Consider the following 21733-nt stretch of genomic DNA (forward strand, 5'->3'; position numbering starts at 1 on the left):
GGTTGCAGTTCAGGCACAGAAGCTGAGGGTTGCAGTTCAGGCACAGAAGCTGAGGCAGGACAAGGCCGCTGTCTGGGTGCTGGAATAGGACAAGGCCGCTGTTGCTGGGACACTGGCATAGAGGCCGGAGCAGGAGACTGAAGCGCTGGCACAGAGACTGGAGCCGGCAGAGGTGCAGGCACAGAGGCTGGAGCAGGAGACTGAAGCGCTGGCACAGAGGCTGGAGCAGGAGTCTGAAGCACTGGCACAGAGGCTGGAGCAGGAGTCTGAAGCACTGGCACAGAGGCTGGAGCAGGAGTCTGAAGCACTGGCACAGAGGCTGGAGCAGGAGTCTGAAGCACTGGCACAGAGGCTGGAGCAGGAGTCTGAAGCACTGGCACAGAGGCTGGAGCAGGAGTCTGAAGCACTGGCACAGAGGCTGGAGCAGGAGTCTGAAGCACTGGCACAGAGGCTGGAGCAGGAGTCTGAAGCACTGGCACAGAGGCTGGAGCCAGCAGAGGTGCCTTGGTTATATTAGAAAAACAAACAAATTGAGGTTCAGGCCTAAGATCTTGAGGGGCTGATACAGCAGGAAAAGAAACAGACAGAGGAATAGGAGAGTTTTTGGAGATAGACCGGCCTTTAAACCTAGTGGTAAATGCTGTAGGTATTTCTTCCTCATCTGAGTCCAAATCTTCCCATTCTTTGTCGTCAAAAATATCTTGCCAATCTTCCTCATCAGGTGAATCTTCAGAAAACTCTTCTACCTCAGAAAACTCGCTGAAAGAAGTTGAAGCAGGTGTGCAGTCTTTGGGCCTGGGTGAGTACCTTGGAACCGGAGGAGTGAGTTGGAAAGTTTTGGGTAGTACAGCAGCAGAAGGATTTGAGGTGGAGGAAAATACATTTGAAACTGGCCATAGATCTCCTGTAAATGTTGCTTTTAAAAATGAAAGAAAAGAACAGGGGTCTTCTAAAAAATGTGCGTCTTCATCAATGCAGGTTTCAGCCCACTCTGCGGCCTCACCGCCCAAAAGGAATAGAATAATTAACTTGCTCTTCATATTATCAGGAGCTTCTTTGAAAAATGGCACTGTAGAAAACTTTTTACATAAATCAAGCAAATAATTGAATGAGTCTTTCTCCCCCTCATACCTCTTAATGGAGGAAAGCCAGTCTGCAGAGAGTTGTAGTTCAGCATTACTTTGAACCGCAGAGTTGTTACCAGCAAGCTCCTCTTTATGTGGCTTGATCATTCTGTCAGGCGCAGCCACAGGTGGGTGGCTGGCAGGTAGGAGCTTATATGCCGTGTAATATGGGTACAGGGGGTACTTCACTTGTGGATAGAAAGGAAACAAGTTATGTTGCTGAAACATGATTTATTAATGAAAATAGAGTAATAACAATATGGAAGTCCTTACAACAGGCCAGTGGTCAGAGGCAGGCAGAAGACGAAACAAATCCGTAAAACAGGCAGAGGGTCAGGACTGGCAGCAAACAAGGAGGGTCCGGAATAACGGGCAGTGGTCAAAGGCAGGCTGAAGGCAGGGAGAGTCCAATAATCAGGCCGAGGTCAAAACCGGGAGATAAACAGAGGTCGGGAACAGGAGTCGTAGAACAGGGAAAGGTAACGGAGTCAGGCAGGTATGCGGGCAGGAGTCAGGCAGGAACAGGGACTGGAACAAGCAGGTAAGGTCACTGGAACATAAAAGGCTCAATGATCAAGCAACCAGGGGTTGCTTGTGACAGGCTTATAAAGTCCGTTAATTGACCGATTGGAACCACCTGGGCTAATTAAGGGAGGAGAAGGAGAATATAAACACAGAAGCAAAGAAGAGGGGTTAACAGAATGTACAGGGCTGGATGCCCAAGGTCTCCAGTGGCTCAGTGTGGTAATGCTGAACCTGCCTAACATAGAGTCCTGAGTTCTGGTACAGGCAGGTCCTGACAATAAGTTCTGACAATCACTCCCCCATTGAATAATCTTATTAGCCACCCAGTCAATTTGAGGATTGTGCTTACGCAACCAGGGAAGGCCTAGGATCACAGGAGTATGTGGGCAATCTATGATGAAAAAGGAAATTTGCTCTACGTGAAAGGAGCTCATAGACAAGGAACAGAGTACAGACTTAGAAGAAATACACCCGGAACCTAGGGACGTTCCATCAATTGCTAGCAGTTTAACCGAGGAGGATAAAGGAAGTGTGGGTATTCCCTGCCTGTAGGCAAAGGTAATATCTAAGAAATTACCTTCTGCCCCAGAATCGATGAAAGCTGAGCTTTCCACAGAACCCCTATCCCATCCCAGAAGAACCGGTAGCATAAGTTTAGAAGAAAATTGTTACCCAAGCAGAACTCCCCAGATCTGCTTAGGCTTTGTCGCTTCCCGGCCTTTTGGGACAGGAGCTGCGGAAATTACCTCTATCCCCACAGTACAAACATAACCCATTAGCCCGCCTCCGAACCTTTTCTTCAGAAGATAAATGGGTAGAACCCAACTGCATGGGTTCCTCTGAAGATTTAGAAAAAAAAACTTCAGGTTTAGGTACTGGCTCTACAGAAAAGGAGTGTGGAGCTGCTGCCGGGATTCTCTCAAGACGTCTCTCCCTATGCCTCCTATCAATTTGAATGGCAAGGTGCATGAGAGAATCTAGGGAGGGCTGAGCAGGGAAATTTACCAGACTATCTTTTACAGAATCGGATAGCCCGACTCTAAACTGACTTTGTAAAGCAGTGTCATTCTAGCCCGTTTCTACCGCCCAACGGTGGAATTCAGTACAATAATCCTCGACCCGACGTTTAACTTTCCTGAGATTACGAATTGCAGAATCAGCAGAGGCAGAACGATCCGGGTCGTCATAAATGATTGCCATGGCCCTAAAAAAGGAATCTAGGGAGGTACGGGCTGGGTCGGAGGGAGGTAAAGTAAATGCCCACAATTGTGGATCCCCAAGAAGAAGGGTCATCACGAAATTAACCTTAAGTTCCTCAGTGGGAAAGGAACGAGGGAGGAACCCAAAATATAGCTTACATGCATCCTGGAAGGCAAAAAATTTACTTCGCTCCCCAGAAAACTTCTCGGGGAACGGAACCTTAGGCTCCACTGCCAGCACCCCGGGAGTTGCAGGCCTGGAGGTGCCTCCTGAGATAGGAACTGGAGTAGGAGCAGTAGGCTGTTGTTGGAGCTCATCCAGTCTTATAGACAGTCTCTGGAGCCACTGGATGATTTGGTCCTGCTGAGCTTCTTGCTCCCCAAGACGCTGAAGGAGGTTCGCTCAGATTGCTTGAGAGGAAGTAGGGGACGCGGCTGCCCCTTCAGCATCCATATCTGGCCCAACGTAATGTCACGGTCGGTATCCCAAAACTCAGAACTGACTCCAAGGGTCTGGTCACGGCTCACGCTTCTGCCTCTAACAGCCGCCTTTCACGTCGGGAGGAGCCCTTCGCTACTCGGATGCCGCCAGGTCTTAAAAGTGAGAGACCCAAGGAGAGAGTTCTGAGCGAGCAAGGGACCCAGGACCGAGTTGCAGGGAGTGGGGAACAAATCAGCGTAGTCAGAGATCAGGCCGGGGTCAGCAACAATCGGGCAGCGTGGTAACCAAAACGGAATCCGAAAGAGTGGTCAAGCAGGCAAAGATCGGTCCAGGCAGAAAACGAGAATGGTCAGAATCAGGCAAAAGGTCGGTTCAGGCAGCTCAGGAGAATAGTCAGTACAGGCACAGATCAAAAACCAGGAAATACTAAGTAGAAAACACCCAGGAACTTTCAGGAAGAAAACCTACGTTGGGCAAAGGAGACAAACCAGAAAGCGATTTAAATATTCGAATTTGGCGCCAACGTGACGTCACGCGAGCGCCGAGCTCCCAAACGCAAGTGCGCATGCGCGCGCATCAAAGGACGCGCATGCGCATTAAAGGGCCGTGCAGTCCGCGCGCGCACGCCTAAGGAAGAGGGCGGGCGTCCCCGCCGCCCCACTAGACCACCAGGTACCGTTACACAAGGACTCCAAGGTCCTTCTCCATTAAGGATTTGCCTAGTGCAGTCCCATTAAGGGTATACGGGGCTTGCATATTTTTACATCCCAGGTGCATGACCTTACATTTATCCACATTAAACCTCATCTGCCACTTAGCTGCCCAGATCGCCAGTTGGTCAAGATCCTGCTGCAGGGATGTCACATCCTGGATAGAATTGACTGGTCTGCAGAGTTTTGTGTCATCTGCAAACACTGATACATTACTCATAATACCCTCCCCCAAGTCATTTATGAACAAGTTAAACAAAAGTGGACCCAGTACAGAACCCTGAGGGACCCCACTGAGAACCTTATTCCAAGTAGAGAATGTACCATTAACAACCACCCTCTGTACCCGATCCTGTAGCCAGTTTTCTATCCATGTGCAAACGACTTCACTAACACCAATAGACCTTAGTTTAGAAAGCAGTCGTTTGTGGGGAACGGTATCAAATGCTTTGGCAAAATCCAAATAGATTATAGACAAAATTAATTATATTCCATTTTTATACATATTGGGAGGTCTGCTGTATTTCAGCTGAAAATATATTTTCTAGAGTGGCCCCAGACAGGTGATTGTTCTGGTTCTTTAACTTTCAATCTGTTCCTTTCCTGTAATTGTGAAGATACCTTTCTGCATGAACACTCCTCTTTACTTTAGTGAGCTAGTAAGTACAAGCTGTTTACAATGAGGAGCTCAATTTTCTCACAGGTTAATTAAAAGTAAATACATTTTACAGAAAATCAAGTCACAGAATAAACATCTATATACTATCAGAAGGCAGGGCAAATGTTCCCTTAAGGAAGATGGCTGCCTTTTGCTATAAGTTAGATGCTCAGGAGAGGAAATGGAAGTGACATCACCTGACATAGAAAGGAGGCTGACAGAATACTTGAGCACAGTCCTAAGTTAAAGGAGAATCTTGTGGAACAGGAAATGAGCTCCAGTTGTGGACTGACCATTACACTCACACATGGTAAGGTTAAAAAATAATTTAATGCCTATTATACTTTTATTCTATTAAATTTACAAAGATCTAAGCATTGCATCAAATATCAGAGACAGCATGTTTATATACACTGTGAATCCATGAGTCTGTAAAATACAGATATACAGATAGGTGTTAGCTTTGTAATTCTCTCTTTTAGCAGTGCTGTCCAACTGGCAGCCCACTGCCCCCCTCCCCCGTGTGGCTCCCCATCTGTCTGGCTGCTGTGACTGTTTACGTTTGTGTAAGCTTTAAATGGTATCGGTACTGAAATTAACTGGCCCCTATATTGTTGACACCTCAGATTCAGGCTATGATCCCCTGTACTGTTTACACTTGGAAACTGTTTACACTTGGAAGCTCCTGTATTGTTCATACCTCAGATCAGTTACTTGTGTGGTCATAATAGATTTTCTTGTCCTTGATAACAGTAAATGTAAAAGGTGCCAGTGATTCTTAAACATGAAAGAAAGGTTTATTGAACAGAAGGCTACTCCCTTACACTGAACTGATGATGCTGTAACTGTGATATTACAGTAATAGGGAGAGAGGATGTACTCCACCACCACAATCCAGCCACAGTGGAATCTATCCCTTAAAGGCTTCAACTGTAGGGTATCCAGTTATACCAATTTCCTGTGCAGCTATGGTCCCTAAAGTAACATAGATGTGGCCTGGTTAATACTAACCCCCCACCTCTCCTTGACAGAGCACAGAATAGCTCTTCCTTGCTTGCCCTGACTGGGGAGTATTATGACTGAATACTGAAAGCCCTCTGATTTTAGGGGGCCCACTGTTGTTGCATGGTTTTGTATAGGACCCGTTATCCGGAAACCCATTAGCCAGAAAGTTCCGAATTACGGAAAGCCCATCTCCCATAGACTTCATGTTAAGGAAATAATTCACATTTTTAAAAAATATTTCCTTTTTCTTTGTATAAATTATACAATACCTTGTAATTGATCCCAACTAAGATATAATTAATCCTTATTGGTGGCAAAACAATCCTATAGGGTTTATTTAATGTTTAAATGATTTTTTAGCAGGCTTAAGGTATGGAGAAAGATCCCTTATCCTGAAAACCCCAGGTCCCGAGCATTATGGATAACAGGTCCCATACCTGTATATTGTTGTTCAGTTGGGGCACAAGTTTGCAGTTGCAAAACAAAAACTAACCTCAGCCTGAGGCTCTACTGCAGATAGTTATGCATGAGCCAGTTACAAGCCACCTGCTCCCCCCTCCTTCTTCCCTGCCGTGTTCACAAGAAAACTTTCACAGATTAAGAAGACAGATGGCCTCTGTGTCTCCAACCAGTAGAGGGAGGGATTCTGCTCACTGACCACGCTGCTAAATTCATGTATAATATCTAGAACATGACAAGATAAATCCAGGGCACAGGGCAGGATACATAATGATATATATATTAGTGTCTAATATAAAAACATTTACACACACACATACATGCATTTACATACACACACAACACCTTTTACTAAATGTAGCTTTTGTTTCTGACATTGTATGCAAGTGTGTAAATATGTACAAAAGCAAAAAACACGCATTCACACACTTCACAGATACACATATACTTTTTTTTTAGTTCCTTATTTTATCATTTTGTCTTTGTTTTTCCCCTAAAAACTATTTATTTCACAATGTGACCATTGGATCAGGTATTCTCACTGCTAACCACGCTGTAAAATAATTTATTTTGTCAATTCATTGATTTCACTTCAAAAGCCAAAATAAGGCATAGTTATCGTTGTAAATATAGAAGTAGGTTACACAGGTGCAAATTAAACCGTCTAGTGACCAAAGAGGGGAATAGCTACCAAATACACTGCTCAAAAAAATAAAGGGAACACTTAAACAACACAATGTAACTTCAAGTCAATCACACTTCTGTGAAATTAAACTGTCCACTTAGGTAGCAACACTGATTGACAATCAATTTCACATGCTGTTGTGCAAATGGAATAGACAACAAGTGGAAAGTATAGGCAATTAGCAAGACATCCCCAATAAAGGAGTGGTTCTGCAGGTGGTGACCATAGACCACTTCTCAGTTCCTATGCTTTCTGGCTGATTTTTTTGGTCACTTTTGAATGCTGGCGGTGCTTTCACTCTAGTGGTAGCATGAGACGTTGTCTACAACCCACACAAATAGCTCAGGTAGTGCAAGATGTGGCAAGAAGGTTTGCTGTGTCTGTCAGCGTAGTGTCCAGAGCATGGAGGCGCTACCAGGAGACAGGCCAGTACATCAGGAGATGTGGAGGAGGCCGTAGGAGGGCAACAACCCAGCAGCAGGACCGCTACCTCCGCCTTTGTGCAAGGAGGAACAGGAGGAGCACTGCCAGAACCCTGCAAAATGACCTCCAGCGGGCCACAAATGTGCATGTGTCTGTTCAAACGGTCAGAAACATGACAGACTCCATGAGGGTGGTATGAGGGCCCGACGTCCACAGGTAGGGGTTGTGCTTACAGCCCAACACTGTGCAGGACGTTTGGCATTTGCCAGAGAACACCAAGATTGGCAAATTCGCCACTGGTGCCCTGTGCTCTTCACAGATGAAAGCAGGTTCACACTGAGCACATGTGACAGACGCCATGGAGAATGTTCTGCTGCCTGCAACATCCTCCAGCATGACTGGTTTGGCAGTGGGTCAGTAATGGTGTGGGGTGGCATTTCTTTGGGGGGCCACACAGCCCTCCATGTGCTCGCCAGGGGTAGCCTGACTGCCATTAGGTACCGAGATGAGATCCTCAGACCCCTTGTGAGACCATATGCTGGTGCGGTTGGTCTTCATTTTTTTTATTTATGAGGGCCGATTCACTAAAGTGCGTTAAAACGAGCGCTATTTATAGCATGCGTTAAAAATTTTATCGCGATGCTGTGTGCGTTATTTAAGTCGCGAAGACTATTTTGGACGCATCACATCAACGCATCGCGCACAAATAGTCGCCGTGTGCAAAAAAACGCACGCCATATTAGCCATACACGGCATTACTTTCGGAAAACTACTGTTCTGAAAATGCCCATTTCCCTGCAAACTGGCGGCTGCATCACTCTGGGGCCAACACAGACTTGAATAAATCCCACTGCAAAGTCCATATTGTGTTGCCAAAAGCTAATTTACTGCACTTTTCTATAATTACCGCCTGCCCCAAGTAGGGGTGAATTTTCGCATAGCCTAATGCGATATTTAGCGCGTCTAAGTGTGAATCATGCGTTAGTATTATTTCTATGTGCAAATTAACGCATGCGGTTCCTGTTATCTGGTTGCTAGTTTCCAAATTACCTTAGCAACCATGGGCTTGCTAACATAGAGTTGGAATGCTGGGGATTTTGGCTGCCATGGTCAGTGACCCCTTTTTGAAAACTGCAAAGAGTTAAAAGAAGATGGCAAAAAATTCAAAAACTGTGAACAAATAAATAATGAAGACCAATTGTAAAGTTGCTTAGTATCACTACAGTGTTATGGGAGATAGCTCTCAGTACAAGTGAGGGAATACAGGGGTAGGGGGGATAGCTCTCAGTACAAGTTGATCCAGGGACTGGTCCGATTGCCATCTTGGAGTCAGGAAGGAATTTTTTTCCCCTCTGCGGCAAATTAGAGAGGCTTCAGATGGGGTTTTTTTGCCTTACTCTTAATTAACCAGTTAAGCAGGTTATATATAGGCATTAAGGTTGAACGTGATGGATGTATGTCTTTTTTTCAACCTATCTTACTATGTTACTATGCTTATAATTGGCCATTCTACTACATGCTAATAATTAACTTAAATGTGAACCACCCTTTAAGTTAATCTGCCATGTTTTGCTTTGTGGCAAAATTCCCAAACAGGTTGCAAAATTCGCTGAATTGCATTGCAGTCAATGAGAAGACCAATTCCCATGCAGTTTGGCTGAGTATACTGCCTGCTACACACATGCCCTACATTGTTAGAGAACCTCCTATCCGCTATGCTACAAGTGTTTTCTCCCAAGTGAAAAAAGGCTCCCATTTTGCCAGTTTCTTAAAAACATGTCTGTGATTTTTTACAATACTTCTGGTTGACAGGTAATGGTGTCTACTACTGCACTAAAAAAGTACCTAAAAGTACAATCTATATTTTATATGTTACTACTAGCTTACAAACACAAGCCACAACTAATAATAAATATGAACAGATAACATCTGGGTGCTTTTGTATCCCACATTAACATGAATATACTGTATATTTTTGTGTAAATGTAATGAATCTACTAAAATACTATGTAATGTTACACGACTTCAAGTATCATCTGATCAGTAGTTAAATGAAATAAAATCCAAATGTTGAAGATTGAAAATTATGATTTTAATTTAACAAAATTGCACAACAGTGCAATGCACTTAAAACTACATAAAAGCAGGATGAGGAGGAGGAGGAGGAGAACCACCAGACTGGACAGCCTCCTGAATGTTTTTTAAGTCCTGCCCCATAAGGGCCATGTCCTGCCTCATAAGGGCCATGCCCCTGTTAAGTTGGGCCATCTCCTGGCAGACCTCTTGCAGGAGGTCTAAAAATACATTTGCCCCCCCCTGTTTGGGAGGCAGCATCACATGCTCCTGGGGGTGCTGCTGGTGCTGCTGCTGGTGCTGCTGCTGCCACTGCCTCGTCATCCTGGGGAGCCTGTGCAGGTGACGGTGGATCCTGTGGTGGACCAGCTGCATCTGGTGCCTCCGCCCCATCTTCACCTGGGTCCACCTGTAGCCATTCGTCTGACAATGAAAGAATTTCAGTTTGAGAAATTTGTACCGAACAAATGATACAGGCTGAGATGTGTCATGTAACTACAGGAAAACCATTATCTATAAGCATGGCAGGTATGGGGCAGGGCATCTATAAGCATGGCAGGTATGGGGCAGGCAATTTATAAGCATGGCAGGTATGGGGCAGGGCACCTATAAGCATGGCAGGTATGGGGCAGGGCATCTGTAAGCATGGCAGGTGTAGTGTTCAACAGCAACCCTGTTATAAGATGTTTGTTATGTTTTGTTAATGTTTAGTGCTATGCAACACTGCTGACGTTAGAGGGCGCCCTTTCCAGCAAACCAGATAGTATCATAGTCACTATGGTATGACAGTCATGTGAGCCATTATGGTGTTACAGCCATGTGAGCAGAGCTGGCAGCCTTACAGTTTGTAAAATAAAGCCTATAGCAAAAGCCTCTGTGTGTGTGTGGGTCCAAACCTTACAGAAGGTATGGGGCAGGGCATCTATAAGCATGGCAGTTATGGGATGGGCAACAATATTAAGAGATAATCTCTATTTAAATAATCTGCAATTATGGCTATTGTTCCAATGTTAAAGTATTTTCACAAACACATTTTTGCTCAAAAATAGCAAATTAAATAGGAAACAAGTGAGTGGTAATTTAGAAGAAAAATCTTTATATTAATTTTTAATAAAATGTACCTTCCACTTCTCCCCTCAGCTCTTCCACGAGCTCTGTGTGATGTCGTTTGACGTCACTCCACAGACGCTGCGGACACTTAGATTGACCTGGTGATCTCGTCTGAGGCGACGCCGCAGTCTCCTGATAATCCCCCTGCGGATGGACTGTATCCCGGGAGTACCTGCTGGGATATTGTCATATCCCTCCCGGTGCAGGAAGGATATGAAGTACCGCAGCTGCGCCTCAGTCATGTTCCCAGGTCCAGCCATGTCCACACCTTGCAAAGTTTTCCAGTCCTACTGGTCACAGGGCAGGGCACCAGGTATTTATACTAGGGACACACCCTCTTGAAGTGCACACCACGTGACGCGCATGCGCGCAAACTATTGTGCAAGCGTCGAATTCGCCGCGCTCCGGGCTTGTCGCGCGCACAAATATTTCGTCGCGAAACGTACATTTGTTTGCGCAAGCGTATATTTGGTCGTGTAGTTGTACATTTGGTCGCGCACGCGTAGATTTGGTCGCGAAATTGTACATTTGGTCGCGCAAGCGTATATTGTGTCGCGAAATTGTACATTTGGTCGCGCAAGGTTATATTTGGTCGCGCAAGCATATATTTTGACGTGCAAGTGTGAATTTTAACGCACAGGCCTCTATTTTGACACGTAAGTGACAATTTTGACTTTTCTGCTATTGTATTGAATGGGCCTCAGAACCATTATGCTTTTTTGGCTTGCACCTCCATTAAATAATTCAATTAATTATAATGAAATGCAAGCCTTCAATACAAGTACATTATTAGGAGCCTTAACAGACCCCAAACCAGAAGAAATTTGATGATATTGCGGCAGCAGCAGCAGGAACTTTATTATTATGTTGGGTTGTTCTTCGACGTCAGCTGATTCTTTCGCTTTTTCTTCTTATTCTTAGCTCCCCCATTTTCTAAACGCTACTCCTCCTACAGTTTTAGGGATACAACACCCAAACTCCACACACTTCCTCACCCTATAGCGGACCAGGTTGCTTGTGCTTTTCTAAGTGATCCCGCCCCCGTCTTTTTGTGGCGCCCCTCTGAACCCCCCAATTTTCCCATTGACTTTGACAGGGAAGATTTTCAAACTGCTGCCACTCTTACAGCTTTGAAGCTACACCCCCCAAACTTGAATAACATAATAATGGGGTCACCCCGAATGATACAGCAACATTTGTTGAATGACTTAAAGTCAACAACAGCCAAATTTCACCCATTGACTTATATGGGGAAACTGAAACTGCTGCCAATCTTACACCCCCCAAACTAGAAGTAATGGGGTCAGCCTGAATGAAAATATAAGGATTGTGGGATGCCCAAAAGTGGGCGGAGCTGTGAACAGCTAATCACATTTTACCTATTGACTTGGCAGAAATCCAACCTGCTGTCATTCTCACAGTTTTAAACCCAGGGTACCCAAACCTTCCACAGTTGGTCACTAGGGGACTGCAGTTTTAGTTTTGAAAAGTGGGTGGAGCCACAAACAGCTACAAACTGTCACGGTCGGCACCCTAAACCAGAACTAATGCCAAGTTCCTTGGTCTCAGCTCGGCTTCACCAGTATTGTGACCGGCTTTGGCTTCCGGAGGAGCCCTCAGCTACTCAGATGTCACCTGGACTTAACGAGAGGAACAAGGCGAGGAGTTCTGGCAAGCAAAGGGGCACGACAGTAGTAAGAGTCAGTTAGGCCGAAGATCACGGTACAAAAGGGTTAAGCAAGTTCGTAGTCAGGCAGGCTGGGTCGAGGCAGGCAGAAATCAAGGATGGTCAGACAAGCTATGGTCAAAACCGGATGATCGCACAACAGGATGAGACAATATCGGAGTCAAAGTACAAGCCGGAATCAGGTTACGGAAAACAGAATAGTCAGGAGCAGGCCGGGTCAAAAACAGGAAAACACTATCAGGAACAAATACACGAAGCTCAGGAAGGCACCAGAATCAAATTCTATCACGGGCAATGAAAAAGTGGCAAAGTCATAGTTACATAGTTACATAGTTACATAGGGTTGAAAAAAGACCATTGTCCATCAAGTTCAACCCATCCGAGTAAACCCAGCACACAACCTATACTAACCAATCTATACACTCACATACATAAACTATATATATACAACCAGTAATACTAACTGTAGATATTAGTATCACAATAGCCTTGGATAGTCCCTTTAAATACTTTTGAATTTCGTGCTATTGCGCGCTGACGTCATCACGCCAGCGCGCATGCACCTCAACTTGCGGAAGTGCGCGCGCGCACTTAGGAGGAAGCCGGAACTGGGGAAGGACGGCGCGGTGGGCGTCCCCGCCGAGCCAGTAAGGCTCTATTTGTTACACAAACGCTTTAGAAGGTAAGTATCACATTTGGTTATATTTCCACAAATTTATCACCATATTATAAATGTATTTCTATAGATGTCACCAAATATATCCTTATTTATAATAAACTTGTGTGAAGTAAATTATTTTCATTATTTATTTGATTTCTTTTTTTAATTGTTTGTTTATTTATTTACCATCAATCAATATTGCAATTACTTAGCTTCAAAATGTTCCACATATAATTGTCCACTACACAGGGACTAAATAACTTTTAATGTACAGTTACTCCTGCCGCAATTGTCAATCTCAGCCTGTTACTGAGCACCTATAAAATGATCGAGAGCATTTATCACTAAACACCTATACATGATTGGCAGCATTTATTGCCTTGAGAACAAATCGTATCAACATGCTTGATTTTTAAATTACAATAAAGTGACAATAGTAGTATTTAATATCTCCTTCTTCGGGGAGAACAAACATATCAATTAAGTTTCAAACTCCGGTGTCTGTCGCTGAAAACGAAATGAACGGACGCTAGTAATGAACACCAATTTCTGCTCAACTCAAACATTGAACGTCTTTGTTTGGGGGCCCAGCGGACTGAACAACAGCTATACAAATTACTATGAGGCACCACATTGATTAAGCGATGCCTGACAGTAAGTGAGACACTTGGTGCACTTGATATCTTTCTTCATAAATTAAATATCCTTACAAAAAGAGAATGGAGTTGATGCGTTCATACTCAATGTCACTTCAATTAAACACCTTGTGCCCGCATATGAGTTTACTAGACGGCAGAGACAATATCATCACTTTATGCCTTGTGCTTTCATACCAACGTTTTTTACCTCGGCACAGGCATTTGGCAATACAATGCTTCAACATTCGAAATGGGGAGGAGGGGGAAGGGAGTTTACCAATGCATCAAACGCCCCCACCTCCTCTGTAAAAATCAAAAGCATCCAATGACCAAACTAAATTACCAATTAGAGCTTACATAAAATTAAATATTAGGAATTTGAAGCTTTTTGCCTACATACCACTGGTTTTTACCTCGGCATAAGTTTTTCAATTCCACGGTGCTTGTCTAATAAAAGAGCTTCCCATTACAACAGCATAGACCTCTCACTTTTCAAATCAAATGGCAATTATCGCCAGCAGCTGATCTTGGTTCAAACCAACCAAGCAGCAGCAGCAGGTTATTAGAAAACAACAGACCACAAATTAGAAGACATTGGTCCATATTTTAGCAGAAGTAGCAACAATATAATTAGGAGCCATTTCCAGCCCCAAAGTAGATGATATTTTGCAGAAGTAGCAACATTGCAAGTAGCCAGTATAGGCCATAATTAGAAGAAATTAGACAATACTGTGGCAGCAGCAGCAGCAGGTTATTAGAAAACAACAGACCACAAATTAGAAGACATTGGTCCATATTTTAGCAGAAGTAGCCACAATATAATTAGGAGCCATTTCCGGCCACAAAGTAGATGATATTTTGTAGGAGTAGCCACAATATAATTAGGAGCCATTTCAGACCCCAAATTAGAAGAAATTAGAATTTAAGAAAGAGTAGCAACATTGTAAGGAGCCTTGATAGGCCACAAATTAGAATATGATATGAGATGATATAGTGGCAGCAGCAGCAGCAGCAGCAGCTAGATTATTAGGGGAGTATAAGGCAGCAATTGAGAGAGGAGGGTACATCTGGGAGGAGAGGAGGAAGGAGAGGAGGCTAGTCCCTGATGTCAGCAATGGGCACATGGATATCCCCGCTTATCCATGCCTCATTCATTTTAATAAATGATAGCCTATCCACGCTGCCAGTGGATAGGCGTGTCCGCTTCTCCGTGACCACCCCACCTGCGGCACTGAAGACACGCTCTGACAGGACACTGGCAGGGGGGCAAGCCAGCACCTCCAGAGCGTATTGTGCCAGTTCTGGCCACTGGTCGAGCCTCGACACCCAAAAATTCATGGGGTCATCATCAGTGTGCATGGCGTCCTGCACACTCACAGACCCCATGTAGTCAGCCACCATATTCTCCAGCCGTTGTTGGTGGTGACTTTGGGTGCTAACCAGGCCTGCTGCTGCCTGGCGAGGCTCGAAGAAGCTTCTCCACACATCCATTAGATTCCCACCACCTCTAGCTGCGCTGCTGCTGCTGCTAGACTCCTGTCTCTGCTGGATGTGTGGAGTAGTGGAGGCCTGAGTGTCAGGCTGGGGGAAGGCCTCCATCAGCTTGGCGCACAGAGCCCTTTTCAATTGACCCACCCTCCTCTCTCTCTGGCTGGGTACAAGGAACTGCGCCATCTTTTCCTTGTACCGTGGGTCAATCATTGTAGCCACCCAGTAATCCTCCCGGTCTTTAATGGCGCAGATCCGGGAATCACTCCGGAGGCATGTCTGCATATGGGCAGCCATGTAGAAGAGGTGTCCCCGACCAACCTCTTCTTGACTGCCCTGGAGATGCAGCAGGTCATCTCCTGCCTCCTCCCCCTGCTCTGTGTCTTCCCAGCCGCGGACAACAGCTGGGGTGGTAGGGTGGCGTGGGCCCTGCTCAGCAGGCACCCAGTCCTCCTCTCCTTCATCCTCCTCATTAGGCATGTCCTCCTCATCATGCCTCGCAGCCCCTTCCACCTGCCTACGGGGCCTGCACTCCTCCTCCAGGCACGTCACCCTCCTCTAGCAGGCCATCCAACGTGCGCTTGAGGAGGAAAACCAGGGGTATAATGTCGCTCACACACGCATTGTCCCTGCTAACAAAGCGTGTGGCTTGCTCAAAGGGGGCAAGTACTCGGCAGAGCTGCCTCATCTGCTGCCACTGCTCTGTACTGAAATAGCCCAAATTTGCCCCCTGAGTACCCCTGGAACTGTGCTCCAGCAGGTAGTTGCTGACCGCCCAGCGCTGCTCTACAAGGCGCTCCACCATGTGCAGGGTAGAATTCCAGCGCGTCGGCAGGTCACAGATCAGCCGGTGGGGTGGCAAACTATGTTGCCGCTGCATCCATGACAAAGACGCGCTGGCGGTGGGGGACCTGCGGAAGTGGCCGCATACCCTACGTGCCTTCTCCAGCACAACTCCCAACCCTGTGTAGCTCTTCAGGAAGTGCTGAACCACAAGGTTGAGAACATGTGCGAAGCAAGGCACGTGGGTCAGACGGCCTAGGTGGAGGGCGGCCAGCAGGTTGCGACCATTGTCGCACACAACATTCCCTGCTTGGAGCTGGCGGGGAGTGAACCACCGCTGCACCTGAGTCTGGAAGGGGGCATGGAGCTCATTGCCTCTCTCCAAGGCAGAGGAGTTGCAGCACAGCCTGGCAGCGCTTGTACTGCACTGAAGCGTAACTGCGGGGATGCTTCAGGGGTGGCTCATCCATAGTGGAGGAGGAAGTGGCCGTGTGGGGTTTGCCCTTTACCCCACGGGGAGGCACCTCTAGCCTGAGGGGAGTCCTGCTGCCTGCACCCTCCCCAGCACTCATGAGGGTGACCCAGTGGGCAGTATAGGAAATGTATCGCCCCTGCCCATGCCTGCTGGTCCAGTTGTCTGTGGTGCAGTGCACCCTGCCCCCAACAGCATAGTCGAGGGACAGGGACACATTATCCACCACCTGCTGGTGGAGGGCAGGGACGACCTCCCTGGCAAAATAATGGCGGCTGGGGATCCGCCAGTTAGGGGCAGCGCAAGCCATCAGCTGACGGAAGGGGGCTGCATCAACCAGCTGATAGGGCAGCAGCTGCACTGCCAGAAGTTTTGCCAGGCAGGCATTGAGCCTCTGCACTTGGGGGTGGCTGGAGGAAAGAGGTGCCTTGCGGCCAAGGAACTGCGGGAGGGAGACCTGCCGGGACAGGGGCTGTGCAGGAGATGGCAATAAGGAGGAGGAGGAGACAGAGGGGGCTGCAGAAGAGGCAGAGCTGCACAGTGGCCGCCTCCAACTGTGAGCCTCAGAATCCTCTTCCCTTGCTACAGGGATTGGGGAGCTAGCACCTGTTCCCTGGGGAATGGGAGGAGGTGGACAGGAAGCACCACTGCCGCCCGGTGCCCTGCCACTTTGGTGCTGCTCCCACGTCATCCTGTGATGACGTTTCATATGGGAACTTAATGGTGATGTTCCCATATGTGACCCTGTCTGCCCCCTACGTACTTTCTGTTGGCAAAGGTGACAGACTGCTACGGACGGGTCCTGACTCTGGCACGTAAAAAATGCCCACACTGCTGAAGTGCGGGCCACCACCTTGCCTGCTGTGGAGGGCTGGGGACCTGAAGGCTGAAGGTCCCTGCCCATACGCCCAGAGCCTGTGGACCCAGGTGCAGTGCTGCCCTGTTGCCTACCCCCCCTAGCAGTGGTTGGTGGGGTCTTCTGCTTCTTTGGGGCCGGCTCTTCATCAGCATCACTAACAACAACACACAGCTCCCCCTCTGAACTGCTGCTGTTATCCTCCTGAGCCGGCACCCAGGATCTGTCCCCATCATCCTCAACATCCTCCCCCAGATCAGACCCTGCATCCACATCCACATCTGGCTCATCAGCCTGCTGCCCTGCCATTAGGGGACCCTGCCCAACATCCCCTACAGCTGATGTGGTGTGCTGTGCCACATACACCTCCTCCTCAGACAGGAATGCCCCGCCCATACCTGTCTGATCATCAAAAAGATCCTGGGTGTCTGGGCTGAAGTCCACCTCAGGATCAAATAATAAGGGGGATAGCATGCCCGTTATCACTGAGCTAGCAGGTGATGCCACCTCCTGCTGCTCACTAGAGTCTGCAGCAGAGGAGGTAGCCTGGGTGAGCCAGTCCATAACTGCCTCTGCCTGCTGCGACTGAATAGGTCGCGAAGTGGTGGCAAAGAAATCTGGCAAAGTCTTGCGACTGCCAGTTGCCCCACTGCGACCTGCCACCTGCTGCTGTGACTGCTGCTGTTGTGGCTGCTGCCCTATATTGCCCAGACTGGGCATAGCACGTGTGCTGGGCTCTTGCCCACAGCCAGCACCATGCCTTCTCCCACCTAAACCACCCTTGCCTCCCACCCCACCCACACCACCCTTCCTCCCACCCTTGCCTCCCATCCCACCCTTCCTCCCTCTCCCACGGCCCGTCATCCTGGACCAACTAAAAAAGAAAAAAAAATAGGGGGGGTTGGATATTTGGGGGAAGGTAGGGATAAATAAATAAAAGACTAAACCCCAGAAGTGTGCACCCACAAGGGATACACACACACAAAGACAGACAAACGTAGCCCTAACAAGAGCTCTTGGGTCTCGCAGGGGAGCAGGCAAGCAGAAGAGGGAAAGCAGTAAACTGAAATCCACAACTTCCACTTGCACTGACTCACAAAAAGCTCTAACAAATCCTACCTCTAGCTAAACAGACAACACCTCTCACACACCTCAGCTCCTACTCTATCCACTACCAAAAACGCACTGAAGTAATGGCCGCCTCTGCACCTCCTTATATGGACAGTGGGAGGGCTCCAATTTAATTGGCTGATGTGGAAGAAATAGGCAAGGCTAAAATGACGTTTCCGTTTGTCGCGCGTTTTTTTTTTGGTCGTACGTCAAAATTCTGCCGCGCGGCGAAACGAGCCGCACGGCGAATTTTTGCCGCCATTTCGCGAAACGCAAACTTTCGCCACGAAACCGACGCTGGTGAATTTTTTCGCTCATCCCTAGTCATGGTATATCTAGTATAAATAAATGTAAAGCAACTGGACTTGTTTGGTAATTACCAAACAAGTCCAGTTGCTTTACATTTATTTATACTAGATATAAACTTAATTACACTCCATAAAAATAAACCCCATGTACAAAGCCTGACACGTTTCATGCTTACCCAGCACTTAATCATAGGCTCAAGAAAAATGTTATTATATATATATCCCAAATTAAAACCAATCAATAAGTAACACCTCACTGGTCTTGTTACAATTAGATCAGATTGCTAAATTAACCCTATCTAGTGAGGTCTTTATCTTTCAGATTAAAACATACACATCTTGTTAGGCAGTAAAATAAAGATTTACAGTGAAACAGCATATACTTCACACAAAACAAGTCACATCAAAAGTAAAATTCAATCCCAAAGGTATCCGTGTATGCAGGTAAAAAATCCAAAATACTTCACAATTATGTAGAAGAGTAAGGGTATCTCTTCCTCTCCTACAAATTTTTATGTGCTCTACTGCCTGTACTGAAAGGATTTTTTGTCACTATTACATTCAGCAAAATGTCTAGTGACATTGTTTTGTATGAATATTTGACATACATACTCTCTAATCCTATCTTTTAGAGCTTGCATTGTACATCCTACATATTGTTTTTTTACATATCTCACATGTTCCTAAATAAATCACAGCTGTACTATTGCAGTTAATAAAACTCTGTATTTTATAGCTCTTATTTGTAATTGATGACTGAAATTCCCTTGAGTCCTCTAGATGTTCACAGGTAACACAGCAACAGTTGATACATTTAAAGCAACCTTTAAATCTATCATAGGTCAAACTGTTCAGCACACCTCTGGCATTCATATTTAGTGTGATTTGCCATTGTATGTACAAAAAAATTGTGTGAGATAAACGTGCCAAATTGCAATGTTTTTAGGTGTTTTTCAGAAATTACATAAAAATTCTAAATTTAGGAAAGCTTTGCAGATTGGTACTTTGGTGTAGAAGGCGTCTTTACCCATGTTGGACACACAAAACTGCCTGTGTGTTTATTAATTAGGTAAATGTAAGCCATGAAATTAGTCTGCACAATGTATATTTTGGGGTCAGTGCCATGTACTTTGATAAACCTATGTATATTAGACATCAAACTGTTGGGTAAAGCTCTGGTGTTCATATTTAGGCTGTTTAATATGGTTACCTAATGACCTGTGAGAGAAAAGACGGTGCAAAGTGAAAGCTTTGAGGTGAATTTCGGAAATGTCATGAAAAGTCACCAATTTTAGGAAAGCTTTGTAGCTTGGTACTTTGGAGTAGAGAGACACGGGTACCCATTTTAGATTCGGGGAATGTGTACTTTCCATAAATATATGGTTTCCTGGAGCATTTTTTTTTTTTTTTTTTTTATAGCTTTATCCCATATAAAATGCAGTAAATGTGTTGGTTTTGCAATAGCTAAAATGACAAATTATAGATCTTCACCTTGGGGCCCCTACATGTCACAAACTTAGGTAAACCTATGCACATTGGGCATCAAACTGTTCGGTGGACCCCTGGGATACATAATTAGGGTGATTTATCTTGGTACTTAATGGTATGTGGGGGGTAAGATGCTGCAAAGTGAAAGCTTTGAGGTTGTTATTCGGAAATCTCCTCATCAAAAGTGCAATTTTAGGAAAGCTTTACAGCTTGGTACTTTGGAGTAGAAAGACATGGGTACCCATTTTAGATTTGGAGGAAAGTGTACTTTAAAAAAATATATGGTTTTCTGGGTTAAACTTTGTTTTTTGTGGTTTTAACCCCCATAAAATGCAGTAAATGTGTTGATTTTTTGAAAAATGGTAAAACACCAGGACCTGACGGTCTCCCAGCTGAATTCTATAAACAACTAGCGCCAGACATAACCCCAACACTAGAAACACTCTATAATGAAACCCTACAGGGACATCCATTATGGCACGAAGCCAATGTTGCTAGAATAATACTAATCCCCAAAGAAGGAAGGGACACAACAGAACCAAGCTCATACAGCCCTATTTCGCTATTAAACCAAGACATAAAAATAATATCTAAAATAATGGCTGACAGACTACAACAGATCCTACCAAAAATACTCACCGAGCAGCAAACTGGATTCCTCAAACAACGACACCCCGTCCAAGCCCTCAGGAAAATACTAGCAGTAATTTACCAAAGCAACCTAGAGAATAGAAAACAAGAAATGTTAATAAATTTAGATGCGGATAAAGCGTTTGATAGGATATCACATGCACACCTACGTCGCTTACTAAAATTCCAACATTTCGGTATACAAATACTCAATCTATACAAAAACCTATACAACTTACCCTCCACATACATAACAGTTAATAACTGCAACTCAAGTAGATTCACCATTGGCAGAGGAACATGTCAAGGCTGCCCCTATCTCCTCTCCTATTCAACCTAGCCATTGACCCCTTACTAAGACACATATTAAACTCACCCGATCTGAAAGGAATCCAAATAGGTCAAACAACTCTTAGAGTAACAGCATTCGCAGACGATATCTTACTATTCCTCAGCCAACCCCAAATAGAAACACCCATAATTCTGACGATAATACAAAGATTTGGAAAAGTGGCGGGATTCCAAATAAATTTGGACAGAAGCCCTACAACTTACGCAACCGACACCCGCAGCATGGCCCACGCACTTTCCCTTTAAGAAAGCCAAACAAAACATAAAATACCTAGGTATAACCATACCTTCAAACCACAGAAGAACATATGCACTAAACATAAGGAAAACAATAGACACCCTACAACAAGAAACACAGGAATGGAAACACACCAACCTAACCTTTTTGGGCAAAGTACACTTCATAAAAATGTTCCTTTTCCCAAAACTGCTATACCCCATGCAAATGTTACCATACCACATAAAAACAACAGACCTAAAATGGCTAAACAACATCTTTAGAACCTTTTATCTGGAACAAAAACCGCCCCAGAATAAGCTTAGCCAAACTGGAACAACCCAAACACCTAGGAGGACTCAACCTCCCAAACATCAAAGAATATAATGAAGCAACACTCCTCAGATATGTAGGAGACTGGCTATTAAATAGGGACCTCTATACAACAACAGCACTAGATCAACACTTAACCGGGGACCACTCCATAAACTACCTCCTACATACACCCCTAATACAACTCCCACACACCACACGAAACAACCCCCTATTCATAGATACCCACAAAGCATGGCATTCTGTGAAACGGAGACACGGCATGTCACCCAACATCTCTCCATACCTATCATGGATA

General features: G+C 45.5%; 1 protein-coding gene across 1 annotated transcript in view; it reads left to right on the top strand.

The window, feature by feature from the left end:
* The first annotated feature begins 4837 nt into the window (after positions 1-4837).
* bag1 (BAG cochaperone 1) overlaps positions 4838-21733 on the top strand; it is a 47465-nt gene continuing 30569 nt past the window's right edge. Inside the window, exon 1 of the mRNA XM_002939497.5 lies at positions 4838-4968. Within this exon, the coding sequence (XP_002939543.2) occupies positions 4929-4968 (40 nt within the window). The 5' untranslated portion in view covers positions 4838-4928. The remainder of the gene's footprint in view (positions 4969-21733) is intronic.

Source organism: Xenopus tropicalis, chromosome 6 (assembly GCF_000004195.4).
Source record: "Xenopus tropicalis strain Nigerian chromosome 6, UCB_Xtro_10.0, whole genome shotgun sequence".
In the NCBI taxonomy this organism is placed as follows: domain Eukaryota; kingdom Metazoa; phylum Chordata; class Amphibia; order Anura; family Pipidae; genus Xenopus; species Xenopus tropicalis.